The following is a 20,518-nucleotide window of genomic DNA, read 5'->3' on the forward strand; positions in this document are numbered from 1 at the left end:
AAGAGGTTTTTTTGTTTGTTTTGTAGGTGTATTTAGTGATTCTTGTTCATGTAGTCTTATCTTTTTATGTGCCCATTTTTGATTGTTTGCTAGTTTTTGTGTTTGTAGAGTTGTAAAAATAATTTGATAGGATGATTTTATCTTTCTTCAGAGAGGATGGTCTGTTTCTCTGGGTGCCTTGGATTCTTCTTAATTCTGTTTCAGAATTTTCCTGGCCACCCAGGGAACTTAAAAAGCTCAGTTCTAGTCCATGAGACTGTTGATTTCAGGATCCCCTTGAGAATCTCTGCCCTGTATGGGGAGTGGATTTCTGCAGCTTGCTCCCTGGACAGCCTTGGACTCCAGCTTTTGTCCCCTAGACTGTCAACCCTGTCACAAGCACTGCTCAGATTCCCAACCACTGCTTATGAATCAGGAAACATCCCAAGGCCAGAGCAGTTCCAGAAGTCAAGCTGACCTCTCTAGGTTTTCCTAGTGCCTCAGTCTTGGTCTTGTATTAATAATTCTTCATATTTTACTAGCTGTTTGGTCTTTTTAGACCATGCCCTTCCAGACCCTCCGTCAATGATTTTTGTTGACTTCATCAGGAATAGTCTTCTGAATTTTCTGTCCATCACTGCTGGAAATGGAAGTAGTCTTAAATCCTGTGCACTCTTTAAATATTATATAGTTCTGTAAGTTAGTGTGTAAGTGGTGTCTTATTACATTTTCATTATTTTCTAATATTAGTTGATTTTTTTTTGGTTCAGCAAATATTTTCTTGTATGATATAGAGTATGAGAAACATTATAGTTGTGGATTTTCTGGAGAAGGTGAAGCTAGTACAGAGTCTTGAATGACAATATGAGTCAGCCAAGCAGTTTGGGGATGAGCATAGAGGGAGCTTGAGCCCTCACACAGACTTGGGAGATGTGAGGGAACATGCTAACTAGACAGATAATTGATGGATAGTTACATTTTATCCATGTGTGCCTTTAAAATGTGCTTAAGTGACTATTTCAGAGGTTTTTCTATCTAGATCATTTTCCCCCCATTGTTGTTCAGTTGCTCATTTGTGTCCCACTCTTTGCGACCCCATGGACTGAAGCATGCCAGGCTTCCCTGTCCCTCAGCATCTCCCGGAGCTTGCTCAAACACATGTCTGTAGAGTCGGTGATGCCATCCAACCATCTCATCCTCTGTCATCCCCTTCTCCTCCTGCCTTCAATCTTTCCCAGCATCAGGGTCTTTTCTAATGAGTCACTTCTTTGCATCAGATGGCCACAGTATTGGAACTTCAGCTTCAGCATCAGTCCTTCCTGATGCATTCAGATCCTTCTGAATGAATATTCAGAGTTGATTTCCTTTAGGATTAACTGGTTGGATCTCCTTGCAGTCCAAGGGACTCTCACGAGTCTTCTCCAACACCACAGTTCAAAAGCATCAATTCTTTGGTACTCAACCTTCTTTATGGTCCAACTCTCACATCCATACATGACTACTGGAAAAACCATAGCTCTGAGTATACAGACCTTTGTTGACAAAGTAATATCTCTGTTTTTTAATATGTTGTCTAGGTTTAGCATAGCTTTTCTTCCAAGAAGCCCAAGCATCTTTTCATTTCATGGCTGCAGTCATCTTCTGCAGCAATTTTGGAGCCCAAGAAAATAAAGGCTCTCACTGTTTCCATTGTTTCCCCATGTATTTGCCATGAACTGATGGGACTGGGTGTTAGTTCTAAAAGGTCTTGTAGGTCTTCATAGAACCATTCAACTTCAGCTTCTTCAGCATTACTGGTTGGGGCATAGACTTGGATTACTGTAATATTAAATGGTTTGCCTTGGAAACAAACAGAGATCATTCTGTTGTTTTTGAGATTGCATCCAAGTACTGCATTTCGGACTCTTTTATTGACCATGATGGCTACTCCATTTCTTCTGAGGGATTCCTGCCCGCAGTAGTAGAGTTTTGCCAAGAAAATGCACTGGTCATAGCAAACACCCTCTTCCAACAACACAAGAGAAGACTCTACACATGGACATCACCAGATGGTCAACACCGAAATCAGATTGATTATATTCTTTGCAGCCAAAGATGGAGAAGCTCTATACAGTCAACAAAAACAAGACCAGGAGCTGACTGTGGCTCAGATCATGAACTCCATATTACCAAATTCAGACTTAAATTGAAGAAAGTAGGGAAAACCATTAGACCATTCAGGTATGACCTAAATCAAATCCCTTATGATTATACAGTGGAAGTGAGAAATAGATTGAAGGGCCTAGATCTGATAGATAGAGTGCCTGATGAACTATGGATGGAGGTTCGTGACATTGTACAGGAGACAGGGATCAAGACCATCCCCATGGAAAAGAAATGCAAAAAAGCAAAATGGCTGTCTGGGGAGGCCTTACAAATAGCTGTGAAAAGAAGAGAAGTGAAAAGCAAAGGAGAAAAGGAAAGATACAAGCATCTGAATGCAGAGTTCCAAAGAATAGCAAGAAGAGATAAGAAAGCCTTCTTCAGCGATCAGTGCAAAGAAATAGAGGAAAACAACAGAATGGGAAAGACTAGAGATCTCTTCAAGAAAATTAGAGATACCAAGAGGGCATTTCATGCAAAGATGGGCTCGATAAAGGACAGAAATGGTATGGACCTAACAGAAGCAGAAGATATTAAGAAGAGGTGGTAAGAATACACAGAAGAACTGTACAAAAAAGATCTTCACAACCCAGACAATCACGATGGTGTGATCACTCATCTAGAGCCAGACATCCTGGAATGTGAAGTCAAGTGGTCTTTAGAAAGCATCACTACGAACAAAGCTAGTGGAGGTGATGGAATTCCAGTTGAGCTCTTTCAAATCCTGAAAGATGATGCTGTGAAAGTGCTGCACTCAATACGCCAGCAAATTTGGAAAACTCAGCAGTGGCCACAGGACTGGTAAAGGTCAGTTTTCATTCCAATCCCAAAGAAAGGCAATGCCAAAGAATGCTCAAACTACCGCACAATTGCATTCATCTCACATGCTAGTAAAGTAATGCTCAAAATTCTCCAAGCCAGGCTTCAGCAATATGTGAACTGTGAACTTCCTGGTGTTCAAGCTGGTTTTAGAAAAGGCAGAGGAACCAGAGATCAAATTGCCAACATCCGCTGGATCATCGAAAAAGCAAGAGAGTTCCAGAAAAACATCTATTTCTGCTTTATTGACTATGCCAAAGCCTTTGATTGTGTGGATCACAATAAACTGTGGAAAATTCTGAAAGAGATGGGAATACCAGACCACCTGACCTGCCTCTTGAGAAATCTGTATGCAGGTCAGGAAGCAACAGTTAGAACTGGACATGGAACAACAGACTGGTTCCAAATAGGAAAAGGAGTACGTCAAGGCTGTATATTGCCACCCTGTTTATTTAACTTATATGCAGAGTACATCATGAGAAACGCTGGACTGGAAGAAGCACAAGCTGGAATCAGGATTGCCGGGAGAAATATCAATCACCTCAGATATGCAGATGACATCACCCTTATGGCAGAAAGTGAAGAGGAACTCAAAAGCCTCTTGATGAAAGTGAAAGTGGAGAGTGAAAAAGTTGGCTTAAAGCTCAACATTCAGAAAACGAAGATCATGGCATCTGGCCCCATCACTTCATGGGAAATAGATGGGGAAACAGTGTCAGACTTTATTTTTGGGGGCTCCAAAATCACTGCAGATGGTGGTTGCAGCCATGAAATTAAAAGACGCTTACTCCTTGGAAGGAAAGTTATGTCCAACCTAGATAGCATATTCAAAAGCAGAGACATCACTTTGCCAACAAAGGTCCAGGTAGTCAAGGCTATGGTTTTTCCTGTGGTCATGTATGGATGTGAGAGTTGGACTGTGAAGAAGGCTGAGCGCCGAAGAATTGATGCTTTTGAACTGTGGTGTTGGAGAAGACTCGTGAGAGTCCCTTGGACTGCAAGGAGATCCAACTAGTCCATTCTGAAGGAGATCAGTCCTGGGATTTCTTTGGAAGGAATGATGCTGAAGCTGAAACTCCAGTACTTTGGCCACCTCATGCGAAGAGTTGACTCATTGGAAAAGACTCTGATGCTGGGAGGGATTGGGGGCAGGAGGAGAAGGGGACGGCAGAGGATGAGATGGCTTGATGGCATCACTGACTCGATGGACATGAGTCTGAGTGAACTCCAGGAGTTTGTGATGGACAGGGAGACCTGGCGTGCTGTGATTCATGGGGTCGCAAAGAGTCGGACACAACTGAGTGACTGAACTGAACTGATGGGACTGGATGCTATGATTTTCATTTTTTTGAATGTTGAGTTTTAAGCCAGCTTTTTCACTCTCCTCCTTCACCTTCACCTAGACACTCTTTAGTGCCTCTTCGCTTTCTGCCATAAAGGTGGTGTCATCTGCACATCTGAGGTTATTGATAGAACCCAAATCTGTGTTCCTTATTTTGAAGCTGACTTTTAAAATACTGGTTATTTTTAGTACCACTTATGATAGAAAAGGAAGTAAATGAAAATATGTTCAGTAATATTTTTGCTGTTGCTACTAGTTCTGTAACTGTGGCCCTAGGAGTCTAGTGAATTATTTGGGAGTGGGGCCATGCCGTGTGGCACTTGGGATCTTAGTTCCCCAACTAAGAATCACACCTGCACCAGCTGCACAGTGGAAGTATGGAGCCCTGTGCACTGCCAGGGGATTCCTCTGTGTGTGTGTGTGTGTGTGTGTGTGTGTGTGTGGATTTTTGTGCAGAGCACTAAATCATAAAATAGTGTTTGGAAGCTGTGAGTGTCAGATATTTTTTTTGTCACGTAAAGTTTGTGCATGAAGGAATGTACTTTTCTTGCTTTTGGTAAACCCCAAATTAATTTCTCACTATGCCCACAAGCACAAAGAGACTATTTAACAAGTATGTGTGTACTTGGGGCCAGTCAGTGGTATCAGAGATACAGTTGTGAATAAGACATAGATTCTAGTTGTGGGTTGGGTAGGACAGACAATAAACAAATTTATATATAATGTTAGAATGTGACAAGTACAATGGAAAAAAGTAATATGGTATCTTAGCCAAGATTGTACAGGAAGGCTCCTTATGAAGTGAACCTTTTAATAGAAACCCAAAGTCAGGGAATCCTGTCACTCTGTGATGGGAGAGCTTCTAAAGCAGAGGCAACAGCAGAGGAAAGGCCTTAAGGTGGGTACATGAATAAGACATAGATTGTAGTTGTGGGAAGGGTAGGTAAACAAACTAATATATAATGTTAGAATGTGACAAGTACAATAAGAAATGAGACTATTCTATAAGTGTACTTGTGGCCAGCCACAAGATGCCAGAGATACAATAGTGAATAAGTGAACAGGAACTAAAGAGTCTGTTGTTGAGGATGAAAGATGAGAGTTAAAAAGCTGGCTTAAAACTCAACATTAAAAAAACAAAGATCATGGCATCCAGTCCCATCACTCCATGGCAAACAGAAGGGGAAAAAGTAGCAACAGTGAGAGGCTTTATTTTCTTGAGCTCCAAAATCACTGTGAACAGTGACTGCAGTGGAAAGGAGCTATGACAAACATAGTAGAAAGCAGAGAGATCACTTTGCTGACAAAGGTGTGTATAGTCAAAGCTGTGGTTTTTTCTGTAGTCATGTATGGATGAGAGAGTTGGACCATAAAAAAGGTTGAGCACCGAAGAATTGATGCTTTCGAATTGTGGTGCTGGAGAAGACTCTTGAGAGTCCCTTGGACACAAGGAGATACCACTGACTGGCCAGTCAATCTTAAAGGAAGTCAACCCTAAATATTCATTGACAGGACTGATGCTGAAGCTTCAGTACTGTGACCATCTGATGCGAAGAAGTGACTCATTGGAAAAGACCCTGATGCTGGGAAAGATTGAAGGCAGGAGGAGAAGGGGATGACAGAGAATGAGATGGTTGGATGGCATCACTGACTCAATGGACATAAATTTGAACAAACTCCAGCAGGGATGGTTGGCGTGCTGCAGTCCATGGGGTTGCAAAAAGTCGGGCATGACTTAGCGACTGAACAACAACAGTCATCTGTACAATCTGTTCTCCATTGATTTGTGGATCCATTTTATTATACATTTCCCTAGAAACACAGGTTTGTCCTGTACACTCAGTTCTCAGTTGAATTCCGTTGGTTTGTCTTCTTTTTTGCCTGTGTACTGGCAAATACCATACTGTTTTTATTGCTACAGCTGTGTAACATGGCTTGATATCTCGTAGGGGAAGTTCCTCTCTTCTCTTTTCAGTTTCAAGGTTGACTTAGCTATGTGTTTATTCTTTCAAAAATGTTAAGAGTTTCTGAAAGAAGCTCAATGAGAATTTTAGTTGTAATTAATTTGTGTAGAATTATGTTTGTGATATTTTGTCATTCCATTCCATTCAGTCATCCTGTTTGCCCTTTATTAGTGTTTTAATACTAATAAATGAGCGCTGGCCAACAGGATGAATAAGATATTCTCTAATAAGTCAGTTAGCAGTATTCTGGATCCTTTTTTTCATGAAAGTCCCTTTGCATTTTTGTTGGAATGAGTATTCCTTTTGTATTATGATTGTGTATTATATGACCTCAATATATTTCTTTCTTGATATATTTTTTTTTCTATTCTAAGTTTTGTATGCCTGGCATGCTGTTCTGTTGATTATTCAGGAAGTTCCAGTTAGTTCCAGTCAAAATCAGAGCAATAGAGATCCCTCTTGTCTCTCTATCCTTTATCCATTGAATGCCTGTTATGAACTCGAGTTGGGAATACAAACAACTAAAAAACAAAAGAATCTCTAGCTAAAATCTCATATATTCTGGTAAGAAAGATAGACTTGACTGTAAATCATTGCCTCTCATACTTTAGGTCTTAATGTTGCTTTTTCAGAGGAGCTTTTCTTTGATCCTACAGTTAAGACTGGAGTACCGTATAATCTTTTCTTCTTGTTACTTGCTCTTTTTTCTTTATGATCCTTTTTGGAGTAATTACTACTTGAGTTCTTTTTTTCCACTTAAGTATAACATCCACAGAGGTTATCTCTTGTTAATGGATGTATCTCCAACGTGTAATATAATGCCTGTTTAGACATAGTAAGAATAAATTCTTTATAAATATTTGTTGAATGATGTATCAACTGGAATACAATATGATAAACACATTGAATTTTTATCTGTGGATCTGTGAGACACACCAGTGGCTCAGATGATAAAGAATCCACCTGCAGTGTGGGAGACTGCACTGTGTGGTTTGATCCCTGGGTTGGGAAGATCCCCTGAGAGGTCCATGGCAACCCACCCCAGTATTCTTGCCTGGAGAATCCCCGTGGACAGAGAAGGTTGGCGGGCTGCAGTCCATAGGGTCTCAAAGAGTCGGACACGACTGAGCGACTAAGCACAGCACAGCACAGCACATGAAGCACACAGGAAGGATTACTTAGTTTGATTCATTTAAGAATTTTGAGAAATGGATTTTCAGCTTGATATGAAAATGTCAATTTGAGTCAGTATTCTTTTATGCTACAAGCTTTCCCTACCTTCCACAATCAAAACCTCTTTGCAAAATTCTGTGGCAAGAGAGGATGGTTCAAGGGTTGAAACTTTTCCTGTTGTCCCATTTGTGAAGTTGTTAGGCCCAATTAATTTCGAAGGAGAACAGCCTTTTGTTCTAAATCTAGTCTTTCCTTAAGGTTGTTACATCTAGTATTTATTAATAACCATAGTTTTTAGTTTAAACAAAGGATAACAATTTCTTCCTGGTTCTGGGACCTAGAGTAAGATGTTGAATTGTAAACTACTAGTCTTTTTTTTTTTAATAATTGATGCAATGACTGAATACATTAACAAATATATTGGAGGTAGTCACCTATCCAGATTACTGTCCCCTGTGGCAGGATATTTGTTCTTCAGGATTTGTCTTCAAGCCCTGACCCAACTGAAGAGTCTAGCCAATTGACTATAGAGTATGGATTCCTGATGGGCATGGGCTGTATGAATAAATGATTGTTGTGATTCAAAATCCTTTGGGCTTTGTACCCAAATCATCATTAGCAAAGAATTAATGAACCATAATACAACACATCAGGACTGTTTTTGATTCATTTTGAGAAATAAGAGCAAATAAAAGAATTGCCTTTTATGTGCTTAATATTTACAATAATATTTATGGAAATTTCAGGAAAAAGAAGTGTTATACTGTATTACATTTCTGAGCAGAAATGAGATTTACTTATTGCATAATAAGATCATTTGCACAGGTCTTTTGGGTTTTATTTTGTGTACTTTACTTCCAAAAGATATTTCTATCCATATGAACTCCATATATATCTGATAGAATTAGAACTTAAAAATCTGGTGAAAGTGAAAAGTGAAAGTGTTAGTCACTCAATTGTGTCTGACTCTTTGCGACCCCATGGACTGTAACCTGCCAGGATCCTCCGTCCGTGGAATTCTCCAGGCAATAATACTGGAGTGGGTATGCATTCCCTTCTCCAGGGGATCTTCCCGACCCAGAGATCAAACCTGGGTCTCCTGCAGGAAAGTCCAAAAATCTGGTTAGCTTGCCCATTTCTAGAATAAAATCATCTTTAATTTGTTTAATGAGCTTCCTATAAGTAGGTGTTAAGTGTTTTTCTTTGAACTTTGCATGAATATTTCAGTTCTGTAAAAATATTTTGATTTTTTTTGGAGCTGTTACTCTTTTTGTTGTGTTGTTGAGATTTTCACTTTCCTGGTCTAACACGTTACTGTTTTGCCTGATAATTGTGTTTAAAGTTTTGCAATAATTGAAAAAATTTTGATGCATTTGTTCCTGTTTGTGCTCCCTACTCAGCTGAAATTGTTTCCTTTTTATTTGATCTAAGATTTGTTTCTAAAAGGGGTCAATGATTTTTGGAGGACAGTAGTAGTCTTTAATAAAAGAAATGTGCTTAAGAAAACAGGGATAATTTGTTTACTGTTCATATTTTGCTGAACAGGCAGAGTTGGCCTTGAGAACGTACACTCTTAGAGATAGAAGATCTAGAGTTTACCATTGTTCTTATTATAAAGCGAATATCGACTCGGGAAGTCGTTGTCTTCCCTACCCTGTGACTTCTCTTCAGTTTTACAATATGAATGTTTGTTTCTGTGTTATAACTAAACAGGGATAAACATAAGGGCTTTAGAGTGGATCTTTGCTGGCAGTTATTTCCATTATGCGCTAATATGCTTGTCATTCATCAGTAGATGGAACTGGAAAATAAGAAAGTAATGGGATATTTCACCCATTACAAGAACTAATGATCAGGAAAGGTTGCATATTTTTGCTTGACTTAGTTTTTATATTAAGCATATTAGTATTTTTAAAATAATCCAGAAACATTGAATGTTTTATTTTTAAATGTATAGTTTATTTAGAAAAGAGCAATATCTTCCTAAACGGTCATTATTCTGCTTTGTTTCTTGTTTTTTCAGAGATATTACATATGAAATATCAGTAGAAGCTGTGTCAACAATGGTGGTTTTCCTTTCTTGCCAACTCTTCCACAAGGAAGTTTTGCGACAGAGCATCAGTCACAAGTATTTGATGCGAGGTCGATGGTATGTTTCTCTTTTAAATTTGTCAAGTTCTTTATTGTATTCATCTATAGTTCTTGTCTTGTCCTCTTTTCTTAGTGTTGTTCCGTATCTCCAAACAAACAGACATTTCCTCTGGTTGTTCCATCAGAACTTCAGACCGATCCCATAAGGCTGTGCTTTCCTGGCTAAACTAGCCATCCTCCCCACCCCCTTCATCCTCCGGCTTCTTTACCTTCTCTAGTGGTTTCTTTATAGAGTTGAAACTCTGAAGTCCTCTTTTTCTTCCTGCTGCGTCATTCTGTGTGTCTTAAGGAGTCATCCAGTCATATTTGTTCACTGAAATTATTTCTAGCTCCCCTTCCCATTAGCTCCATTGAAACTACTGTACAGTGTATGCCTCATCACCATGTGTTTGGACTTCCCTGGCAGCTGCTTCACTGACCATCCCTCCTTTAATTTAGGCCACAAATATTTATTGTATGCTAGGCATGTGTTAGGATATGGCACTGTGTTCCTGAGCACAAGCTTAGAGTCTCCTGGTGAGTGGGGATAGGAGTAGATAAATATTACACACACACACACACACACATACATGCACACGGGCACCTTTGTCTTTCTCACATCCCTCTCGCCACCTTGATTATACCTATGGCACATTCACAGAATCCTTCAGGACTCTTTTGGAACACATTTGAAAATCACTGATAATAGAGATGAAAAGGCCTTAAGCATTGGCTCAAGAGCCTGTTTAAAAGCTTTCTCCAGATTGCAGGAATTGATTCATCACTAATTTATGAACCCATTTTCCTTTTAACCTATTTTCTCTCCCTTCTCCTCTCCATCCATTACTGAAAGACAGAGTATTAATATTGAAAAAAAAAAGTCTGTATATGTATGGACATGTTTTTGTATGCATGCATAGATTGAATGATTTCATATTTTTATTTATTTTTAAAAATGTAAGGTTCAATAATTATATTGGTTATATGTTGAATATTTCGGATATGTTGAGTTAAGTCAAATATTACTGTTCACGTCAGTTTCCGTATTTTTTTTAACTCTTGCTTTTTCCTACTGATTCTGTTACTACCTCCCTTCAAGTGTCAAGTACTGTATTACATACTGAGTTTGTAATATCTCGCCTGTTGTACTGACTACAAATAAAGTAACTGAAGCTTAGGAGTTGAAATGATTTGATGAATAACATACAGCATAGTAAGAGGAAAGCCAGAATTCATTCAACCTGAAGTCTGATCTCAAAGCCCATAATCGTCTCTGTTTTGTGACAATGCTAGATTTTCTTTGAATTGTGCTAATCCCTTTTATGTCAATAGATTATCACAATACAGAGTCAGTTGACTCCCCAAAATATGAGTTTATTTTCTTCTTTTTTTTTTTCTTTTTGTGTAGTCTTCCATACACCAGCAAACTTGTGAAAACCTTACTGTATAACTTCATCAGACAGGAAAAGCCGCCTCCTCCAGGAACGCATGTGTTGCCTCAGCAGTCGGATGGGGGAGGACTGCTCTATGGACTGGCATCAGGAGTAGCAAGTAAGTCTTACCAGAATTTGTCAGTTCTGTGGTGTATGTAGTAGGTTTTGTCCAATTAGTCATAAGAAATTCTGTTCACTTGGCTGCCAGTACTGTTATATTGCATCTGTGTAGCTGGTTGAATGTGAAATACCGGAAATAGTTTATAGAGTATTTTTTTCATTTGGTGCACTGATTTATACAAGGAAATATATGCAAATCATGTATAGATTATTTACCTATAAGACAGCATTTTTCAAGAAGAATATAAACATGCATATTGTATGCATTCTAGCTGTGCACTATAAATACAGTTATGCTCTTGGAAACTTTTTATCACTTACATTTTATGAGGAAATTGTTCTATTTTAGGGGCTTTCTTGAGTAGGATTTTATATGACTAGGTGTAGTTTTTTTTATTATACACAACGTTTCCTTTGTTTGGTGACAAATTAGCACATTTTGAAGAGGCTTGTAATAAATTCTGAAGTGGCACAAGCATGAATTTTGTCAGATTGGAAGCAAATTTCATTAACTGAAGAATCCTTTCCCATCATCCAGTAAAACCTCATTTCTGCTTCACAGTGTTTTGACTTAAAAGAGACTAGAAATACCAGAGGACCTGGGTCATGTGAGGTTACGTCAGCTGAACTTGTGCTTTGTTCTGAAGGAGAAACAAAAACTAGGCTGGCACTTTGGCAGTTGTAAGGTCTGCGTGGGTGCTCTTACTTAAGAAACTGTATATGGTCCACTTAATTACACAGTGCAGAGTTCAGCTGTCTGAAGGAATTATAAATGGAGCTGAGTTCCACAGCTGAATTAGGCAGTGACATGCTCTCCACACTCTAGCCAGGGTGTCAGTTTGATAGGAAAATGGAGTACTGTGTGATAATTTATGAGATGATTAGTCTCAGGAACCTCTTTGGATTAAAAGACCTCTGTTCTAGGTCATCTTCTTTTGACTTCTTTTAGTATTATAAGTTGAATTACATTTGTAATCACTCTTGGCTTTGTCTCTGGTGCTGAGCATGCTGCCTTGACCATCAGATCTGCGGAGGTTCATTCTCCGAGTCACCCCTCTTGTGGCCCTCATTGTTTCAGATAAGGAGGCTTTCGAGGCTTGCTCTTGTGTGGTCTCTAAAGGCAGCACAGGAAGGGCTTTGTGTGTTCTATAGAAAGGCTTGATTAATCTGTTAGTAGTTTTTTTTTTTTTGGCCACATGGCATGTGTGATTTTTAGTTCTTCGACCAGGAACTGAACCCGGTTGCTTGGCAATGAGAGTCCAGAATCCTAACCACTGGACCACTGGGGAATTACCAGTATTTTCTCTTTTCAGTCATTAAACTAGTGTTAGTGTTCAAAAGCTGAGTATTTTCTAGTACTATGGTTGGAGGAGATAGTATAAATTCATTAACTGCTTTCTTTGAAACAATGACAATACTTTGCAGTTTTTCAAAGATGTGTGTAGTTCTTGATTTTTCTTGCAGTTATATGTCATCATAAAGAAAGAAGTCCAGTATGGTATATGATGTCATCTGTACTGGGTGCCAAAAGACTTTTTAATTTCAGATATACTCTGCGTATCAGAAGAAAGTTGCCAGTTTGTCTTGCAAATGTCTATCAAAGTTGGAGTAGATAATCTCTTAAGACTATTTTCACATAATTTTAAATGGTTCTCTGATCTTTTCCCCTACCATTAAGAAGTTTAGTGTTCAGCTAAGGGCATTAAAATAGACTTAGGATTTTTGTGTGCCTATAGTGATAAAGCATTTTGCATAGCTTCTTAAGTCTTCTTAAAACTATTCATGTAAAAGTTTAAGTGATGGAGTAACTTATTATTTTACAGTATGTGGCCCAAAAGATTAAAAAAAAAAACAACCAAAGGATATTTTTCTTCTAAAAAGCACACTTATGTATTTTGTGCAAAAAAGAAACTGTTAATGAGAGGGAGGTTCAAAAGGGAGGGGATATATGTATACCTTTGACTGATTCATGCTGAGGTTTAACAGAAAACAACAACGTTCTGTAAAGCAATTATCCTTCAATAAAAAAAATAAATTAAAAAAAGAACAGTCATAGCCATGTAATTTTGAATTAAGCTACATTCCATGAAAGTCAATCAAGTTGACAAAGGAAATATTTTAAAAATTTATTTGTTTTTAATTGAAGGATAATTGCTTTACAGTATTGCATTGGTTTCTACCAAACATCAACATGAATCAGCCATTGATTTACCCTTGTCCCCTCCCACCTGAACATCCCTCCCACCTCCCTCCCCAACCCATTGCTCTAGGTTGTTACCAAACCCTAGTTTGAGTTCCCTCAGTCATACAGCAAATTCCCATTGGCTTTCTTTCTCCCCCCCACCAATATTTTTTTTTCTTTTCTTTTTAAAAAAATTTATTATTATTATTATTATTTTTTACTTTACAATATTGTATTGGTTTTGCCATACATCAACATGCATCCGCCACGGGTATACACGTGTTCCCCATCCTGAACCCCCCTCCCACCTCCCTCCCCATACCATCCCTCTGGGTCATCCCAGTGCACCAGCCCCAAGCTTCCTGTATCCTGCATCGAACCTGTACTGGCGATTCGTTTCTTATATGATATTATACATGTTTTAATGCCATTCTCCCAAATCATCCCCCACTCCCTCTCCCACAGAGTCCAAAAGACTGTTCTATACATCTGTGTCTCTTTTGCTGTCTCACATACAGGGTTGTCATTACCATCTTTCTAAATTCCATATATATGCATTAGTATACTGTACTGGTGTTTGTCTTTCTGGCTTACTTCACTCTGTATAATAGGCTCCAGTTTCATCCACCTCATTAGAACTGATTCAAATGTATTCTTTTTAATGGCTGAGTAATACTCCATTGTGTATATGTACCACAGCTTTCTTATCCATTCATCTGCTGATGGACGTCTAGGTTGCTTCCATGTCCTGGCTATTATAAACAGTGCTGCGATGAACACTGGGGTACATGTGTCTCTTTCCCTTCTGGTTTCCTCAGTGTGTGTGCCCAGCAGTGGGATTGCTGGGTCGTATGGCAGTTCTATTTCCAGCTTTTTAAGGAATCTCCACACTGTCCTCCATAGTGGCTGTACTAGTTTGCATTCCCACCAACAGTGTAAGAGGGTTCCCTTTTCTCCACATCCTCTCCAGCATTTATTGCTTGTAGACTTTTGGATCGCAGCCATTCTGACTGGCATGAAATGGTACCTCATAGTGGTTTTGATTTGCATTTCTCTGATGATGAGTGATGTTGAGCATCTTTTCATGTGTTTGTTAGCCATCTGTATGTCTTCTTTGGAGAAATGTCTATTTAGTTCTTTGGCCCATTTTTTGATTGGGTTGTTTATTTTTTCTGGAATTGAGCTGCAGGAGTTGCTTGTATATTTTTGAGAGTAGTTGTTTGTCAGTTGCTTCATTTGCTGTTATTTTCTCCTATTCTGAAGGCTGTCTTTTCACCTTGCTCATCGTTTCTTTTGTTGTGCAGAAGCTTTTAATTTTAATTAGATCCCATTTGTTTATTTTTGCTTTTATTTCCAATATTCTGGGAGGTGGGTCATAGAGGATCCTGCTGTGATGTATGTCGGAGAGTGTTTTGCCTATGTTCTCCTCTAAGAGTTTTATAGTTTCTGGTCTTATGTTTAGATCTTTAATCCATTTTGAGTTTATTTTTGTGTATGGTGTTAGAAAGTGTTCTAGTTTCATTCTTTTACAAGTGGTTGACCAGATTTCCCAGCACCACTTGTTAAAGAGATTGTCTTTTCTCCATTGTATATTCTTGCCTCCTTTGTCAAAGATAAGATGTCCATAGGTGCGTGGGTTTATCTCTGGGCTTTCTATTTTGTTCAATTGATCTATATTTCTGTCTTTGTGCCAGTACCATACTGTCTTGATGACTGTGGCTTTGTAGTAGAGCCTGAAGTCAGGCAGGTTGATTCGTCCAGTTCCATTCTCTTTTCTCAAGATTGCTTTTGCTATTCGAGGTTTTTTGTATTTCCATACAAATTGTGAAATTATTTGTTCTAGCTTTGTGAAAAATACCATTGGTAGCTTGATAGGGATTGCATTGAATGTATAGATTGCTTTGGGTAGTATACTCATTTTCACTATATTGATTCTTCCGATCCATGAACATGGTATATTTCTCTATCTATTAGTGTCCTCTTTGATTTCTTTCATCAGTGTTTTATAGTTTTCTATATATAGGTCTTTAGTTTCTTTATGTAGGTATATTCCTAAGTATTTTATTCTTTTCGTTGCAGTGGTGAATGGAATTGTTTCCTTAATTTCTCTTTCTATTTTCTCATTATTAGTGTATAGGAATGCAAGAGATTTCTGTGTGTTGATTTTATATCCTGCAACTTTACTATATTTTAGCTCTAGTAATTTTCTGGTGGAGTCTTTAGGGTTTTCTATGTAGAGGATCATGTCATCTGCAAACAGTGAGTTTTACTTCTTCTTTTCCAATTTCGATTCCTTTTATTTCTTTTTCTGCTCTGATTGCTGTGGCCAAAACTTCCAAAACTATGTTGAATAGTAGTGGTGAGAGTGGGCACCCTTGTCTTGTTCCTGACTTTAGGGGAAATGCTTTCAGTTTTTCACCATTGAGGATAATGTTTGCTGTGGGTTTGTCATTTATAGCTTTTATTATGTTGAGGTATGTTCCTTCTATTCCTGCTTTCTGGAGAGTTTTGATCATAAATGGATGTTGAATTTTGTCAAAGGCTTTCTCTGCATCTCTTGAGATAATCATATGGTTTTTATTTTTCAATTTGTTAATGTGGTGTATTACATTGATTGATTTGCGGATATTGAAGAGTCCTTGCATTCCTGGGATAAAGCCCACTTGGTCATCGTGTATGATCTTTTTAATGTGTTGTTGGATTCTGATTGCTAGAATTTTGTTAAGGATTTTTGCATCTATGTTCATCAGTGATATTGGCCTGTAGTTTTCTTTTTTTGTGGGATCTTTGTCAGGTTTTGGTATTAGGGTGATGGTGGCCTCATAGAATGAGTTTGGAAGTTTACCATCCTCTGCAATTTTCTGGAAGAGTTTGAGTAGGATAGGTGTCAGCTCTTCTCTAAATTTTTGGTAGAATTCAGCTGTGAAGCCGTCTGGACCTGGGCTTTTATTTGTTGGAAGATATCTGATTACAGTTTCAATTTCCGTGCTTGTGATGGGTCTGTTAAGATTTTCTATTTCTTCCTGGCCCAGTTTTGGAAAGTTGTACTTTTCTAAGAATTTGTCCATTTCTTCCACGTTGTCCATTTTATTAGCATATAATTGCTGATAGTAGTCTCTTATGATCCTTTGTTTTTGTGTGTCGTCTGTTGTGATCTCTCCGTTTTCATTTCTAATTTTATTGATTTGATTTTTCTCCCTTTGTTTCTTGATGAGTCTGGCTAATGGTTTGTCAATTTTATTTATCCTTTCAAAGAACCAGCTTTTGGCTTTGTTGATTTTTGCTATGGTCTCTTTTGTTTCTTTTGCATTTATTTCTGCCCTAATTTTTAAGATTTCTTTCCTTCTACTAACCCTGGGGTTCTTCATTTCTTCCTTTTCTAGTTGCTTTAGGTGCAGGGCTAGGTTATTTATTTGACTTTTTTCTTGTTTCTTGAGGTATGCCTGTATTGCTATGAACTTTCCCCTTAGCACTGCTTTTACAGTGTCCCATAGGTTTTGGGTTGTTGTGTTTTCATTTTCATTCGTTTCTATGCATATTTTGATTTCTTCTGTGATTTGTTGGTTATTCAGCAATGTGTTGTTCAGCCCCCATATGTTGGAATTTTTAATATTTTTTCTCCTGTAATTGAGATCTAATCTTACTGTATTGTGGTCAGAAAAGCTGCTTGGAATGATTTCATTTTTTTTGAATTTACCAAGGCTAGATTTATGGCCCAGGATGTGATCTATCTTGGAGAAGGTTCCATATGTGCTTGAGAAAAGGTGAAATTCATTGTTTTGGGGTGAAATGTCCTATAGATATCAGTTAGGTCTAGCTGGTCTATTGTGTCATTTAAAGTTTGTGTTTCCTTGTTAATTTTCTGTTTAGTTGATCTATCCATAGGTGTGAGTAGGGTATTAAAGTCTGCCACTATTATTGTGTTATTGTTAATTTCCCCTTTCATACTTGTTAGCATTTGTCTTACATATTGCAGTGCTCCTATGTTGGGTGCATATATATTTATAATTGTTATATCTTCTTCTTGGATTGATCCTTTGATCATTACGTAGTGTCCTTCTTTGTCTCTTTTTACAGCCTTTGTTTTAAAGTCTATTTTATCTGATATGAGTATTGCTACTCCTGCTTTCTTTTGATCTCTATTTGCATGGAATATCTTTTTCCAGCCCTTCACTTTCAGTCTGTGTGTGTCCCCTGTTTTGAGGTGGGTCTCTTGTAGACAGCATATATAGGGGTCTTGTTTTTGTATCCATTCAGCCAGTCTTTGTCTTTTAGTTGGGGCATTCAACCCATTTACGTTTAAGGTAATTATTGATAAGTATGCTCCCGTTGCCATTTACTTTATTGTTTGGGTTCGAGTTTATACACCGTTTTTATGTCTCCTGTCTAGAAAATATCCTTTAGCATTTGTTGGAGAGCTGGTTTGGTGGTGCTGAATTCTCTCAGCTTTTGCTTGTCTGTAAAGCTTTTGATTTCTCCTTCATATTTGAATGAGATCCTTGCTGGGTACAGTAATCTGGGCTGCAGGTTATTTTCTTTCATCACTTTAAGTATGTCCTGCCATTCCCTCCTGGCCTGAAGAGTTTCTATTGAAAGATCAGCTGTTATCCTTATGGGAATCCCCTTGTGTGTTATTTGTTGTTTTTCCCTTGCTGCTTTTAATATTTGTACTTTGTGTTTGAGCTTTGTTAATTTGATTAATATGTGTCTTGGGGTGTTTCGCCTTGGGTTTATCCTGTTTGGGACTCTCTGGGTTTCTTGGACTTGGGTGATTATTTCCTTCCCCATTTTAGGGAAGTTTTCAACTATTATCTCCTCAAGTATTTTCTCATGGTCTTTCTTTTTGTCTTCTTCTTCTGGGACTCCTATGATTCTAATGTTGTGGCGTTTAGTATTGTCCTGGAAGTCTCTGAGATTGTCCTCATTTAATTCATTTTTCTTTTTTCTTCTCTGATTCATTTATTTCTGCCATTCTATCTTCTATTTCACTAGTCCTATCTTCTGCCTACTATTTGTTGCCTCCAGAGTGTTTTTGATCTCATTTATTGCATTATTCATTATATATTGACTCTTTTTTATTTCTTCTAGGTCTTGTTAAACCTTTCTTGCATTTTCTCAATCCTTGTCTCCAGGCTATGTATCTTTGATTCCATTTTTATTTCAAGATTTTGGATCATTTTCACAATCATTATTCGGAATTCTTTATCAGGTAGATTCCCTATCTCTTCCTCTTTGGTTTGGTTTGGTGGGCATTTATCCTGTTCCTTTACCTGCTGGGTATTCCTCTGTCTCTTCATCTTGTTTGTATTGCTGAGTTTCGGGTGGCCTTTCTGTATTCTGGCAGTTTGTGGAGTTCTCTTTATTATGGAGTTTCCTCACTGTGGGTGGGGTTGTATCAGTGGCTTGTCAAGGTTTCTTGGTTAGGGAAGCTTGTGTCGGTGTTCTGGTGGGTGGAGCTGGATTTCTTCTCTCTGGAGTGCAATGAAGTGTCTAGTAACGAGTTATGAGATGTCAATGGATTTGGAGTAACTTTGGGCAGCCTGTATATTGAAGCTCAGGACTGTGTTCCTGTGTTGCTGGAGAATTTGCGTGGTATGTCTTGCTCTGGAACTTGTTGGCCCTTGGGTGGTGCTTGGTTTCAGTGTAGGTATGGAGGCGTTTGATGAGCTCCTGTCGATTAATGTTCCCTGGAGTCAGGTGTTCTATGATGTTCTCAGGATGTGGACTTAAGCCTCTTGCTTCTGGTTTTGAGTCTTATTTTTACAGTAGTCTCAAGACTTCTCCTTCTATACAGCACCGTTGATAAAACATCTAGGTTAAAGATGAAAAGTTTCTCCACAGTGAGGGACACCCAGAGAGGTTCACAGAGTTACATGGAGAAGAGAAGAGGGAGGAGGGAGTTAGAGGTGACCCAAATGAGATGAGGTGGAATCAAAAGAGGAGAGAGCAAGCTAGCCAGTAATCACTTCCTTATGTGTGCTCCACAGTCTGGACCGCTCAGAGATGTTCATGGAGTTATACAGAGAAGAGAAGAGGGAGGAAAGAGACAGAGGTGGCCAGGAGGATAAAAGGGAGGAGTGAAAAGGAGAGAGACAGATCCAGTCAGTAATCAGTTCCCTAAGTGTCCTCCACCATCTGGAATACACAGAGATTCAGAGAGTTGGGTAGAGAAGAGAAGGGGGAGGGAGGAGACAGAGGTGACCTAGTGGAGAGAAAGGAGAGTCCAAAGGGGGAGAGAGCAGTCAAGCCAGTAATCTCGCTCCCAAGTAAAAATAGGTACTCAAGATTGGGTTCTTAAAGGAACAAAATTGATAACAAATACCAAAAAGCAAAGATTAAAATTCTAGAGTAGAGGTTGGATTTTCAAAAATACAATATTAAAAGAAGAAGTCACAAAAGTTATTAAAAATATATATATATAAAGTTTGCTTTGAAAAAGTCTTTTTTTTGAAAAGTAATAGGTTATAAAAATGAAAAAGGAGTAATAGAGGACTTAAAAATTTTTTTTAAGTTAAAAAAAAAGAAAAGAATGATCATAAAAATAGTAAAAATATATCTTGGACTTTCTCTGGTGGTGTGGGCAGTGTGGGGTCAGTTCATTTTCGGATAGTTTCTTGGTCCGGCTTATATTTCTCAAGATCTGTAGGCCCCTTCCTGTGTAGTCGGTACTAACTACAGGGCTTTAATCTATTGCACCTGTCACTTCCAAGGCGGTTCCCTCGGTTTTAGCTTCTGTTTGCTGGTCTCTTCAGTGTCTGATTTCCGCCCTGACACAAGGGGGCGGTGGTGGACACTTTTTTAGGCTCACAGTCGCGCTGTGGGGAGGGAGGGACGCTGCAAACAAATAACACTGGCATGTGCTGGCAGTGCCTGGGCCACACTGGGCCTGCCCTTGCTCACGGCCAGTGCACCCTTCCTGCCCACACAGCTCAGGCTCTAGGTTGCTCCCCCGGAACCGTCCGAGGCCGGCCCTGGGCTGCATGCACCTCCCAGGTCTAAGCCGCCCAGGTTCAGGCACTCAGGTAGTCCTCAGAGGCGCAGACTCCGTTGGGCCTGTGTTTTGTGCCCTTCCCAGCTCCGAGCAGCTCGGGTGATGAGGTGTTTGGCGAGCGCCCTCACTGTGACTTATCGCCTCTCCCGTCCCTGCCGCTCGGTTTTCTGGGTGTACAACCCGTGCACCTTCTCAGGTGGATGACTGTCCAGAACCCCAAGAAGTCTTAGTAAGCAAAGAAGC

The 20,518-nt window shown here is 38.9% G+C and overlaps 1 protein-coding gene across 6 annotated transcripts in view; it reads left to right on the plus strand.

Moving 5' to 3' along the window:
- DYM (dymeclin) overlaps positions 1–20,518 on the plus strand; it is a 399,581-nt gene that overhangs the window by 92,375 nt on the left and 286,688 nt on the right. For all 6 annotated transcript variants that reach the window (XM_045164045.1, XM_044934602.1, XM_006075242.3 and 3 more), the window contains 2 exons: positions 9,443–9,568; positions 10,958–11,100. In XM_045164045.1, coding sequence (XP_045019980.1) covers positions 9,443–9,568; positions 10,958–11,100 — 269 coding nt within the window. The remainder of the gene's footprint in view (positions 1–9,442; positions 9,569–10,957; positions 11,101–20,518) is intronic.

The sequence above is a fragment of the Bubalus bubalis genome, chromosome 22, assembly GCF_019923935.1.
Source record: "Bubalus bubalis isolate 160015118507 breed Murrah chromosome 22, NDDB_SH_1, whole genome shotgun sequence".
Lineage (NCBI taxonomy): Eukaryota > Metazoa > Chordata > Mammalia > Artiodactyla > Bovidae > Bubalus > Bubalus bubalis.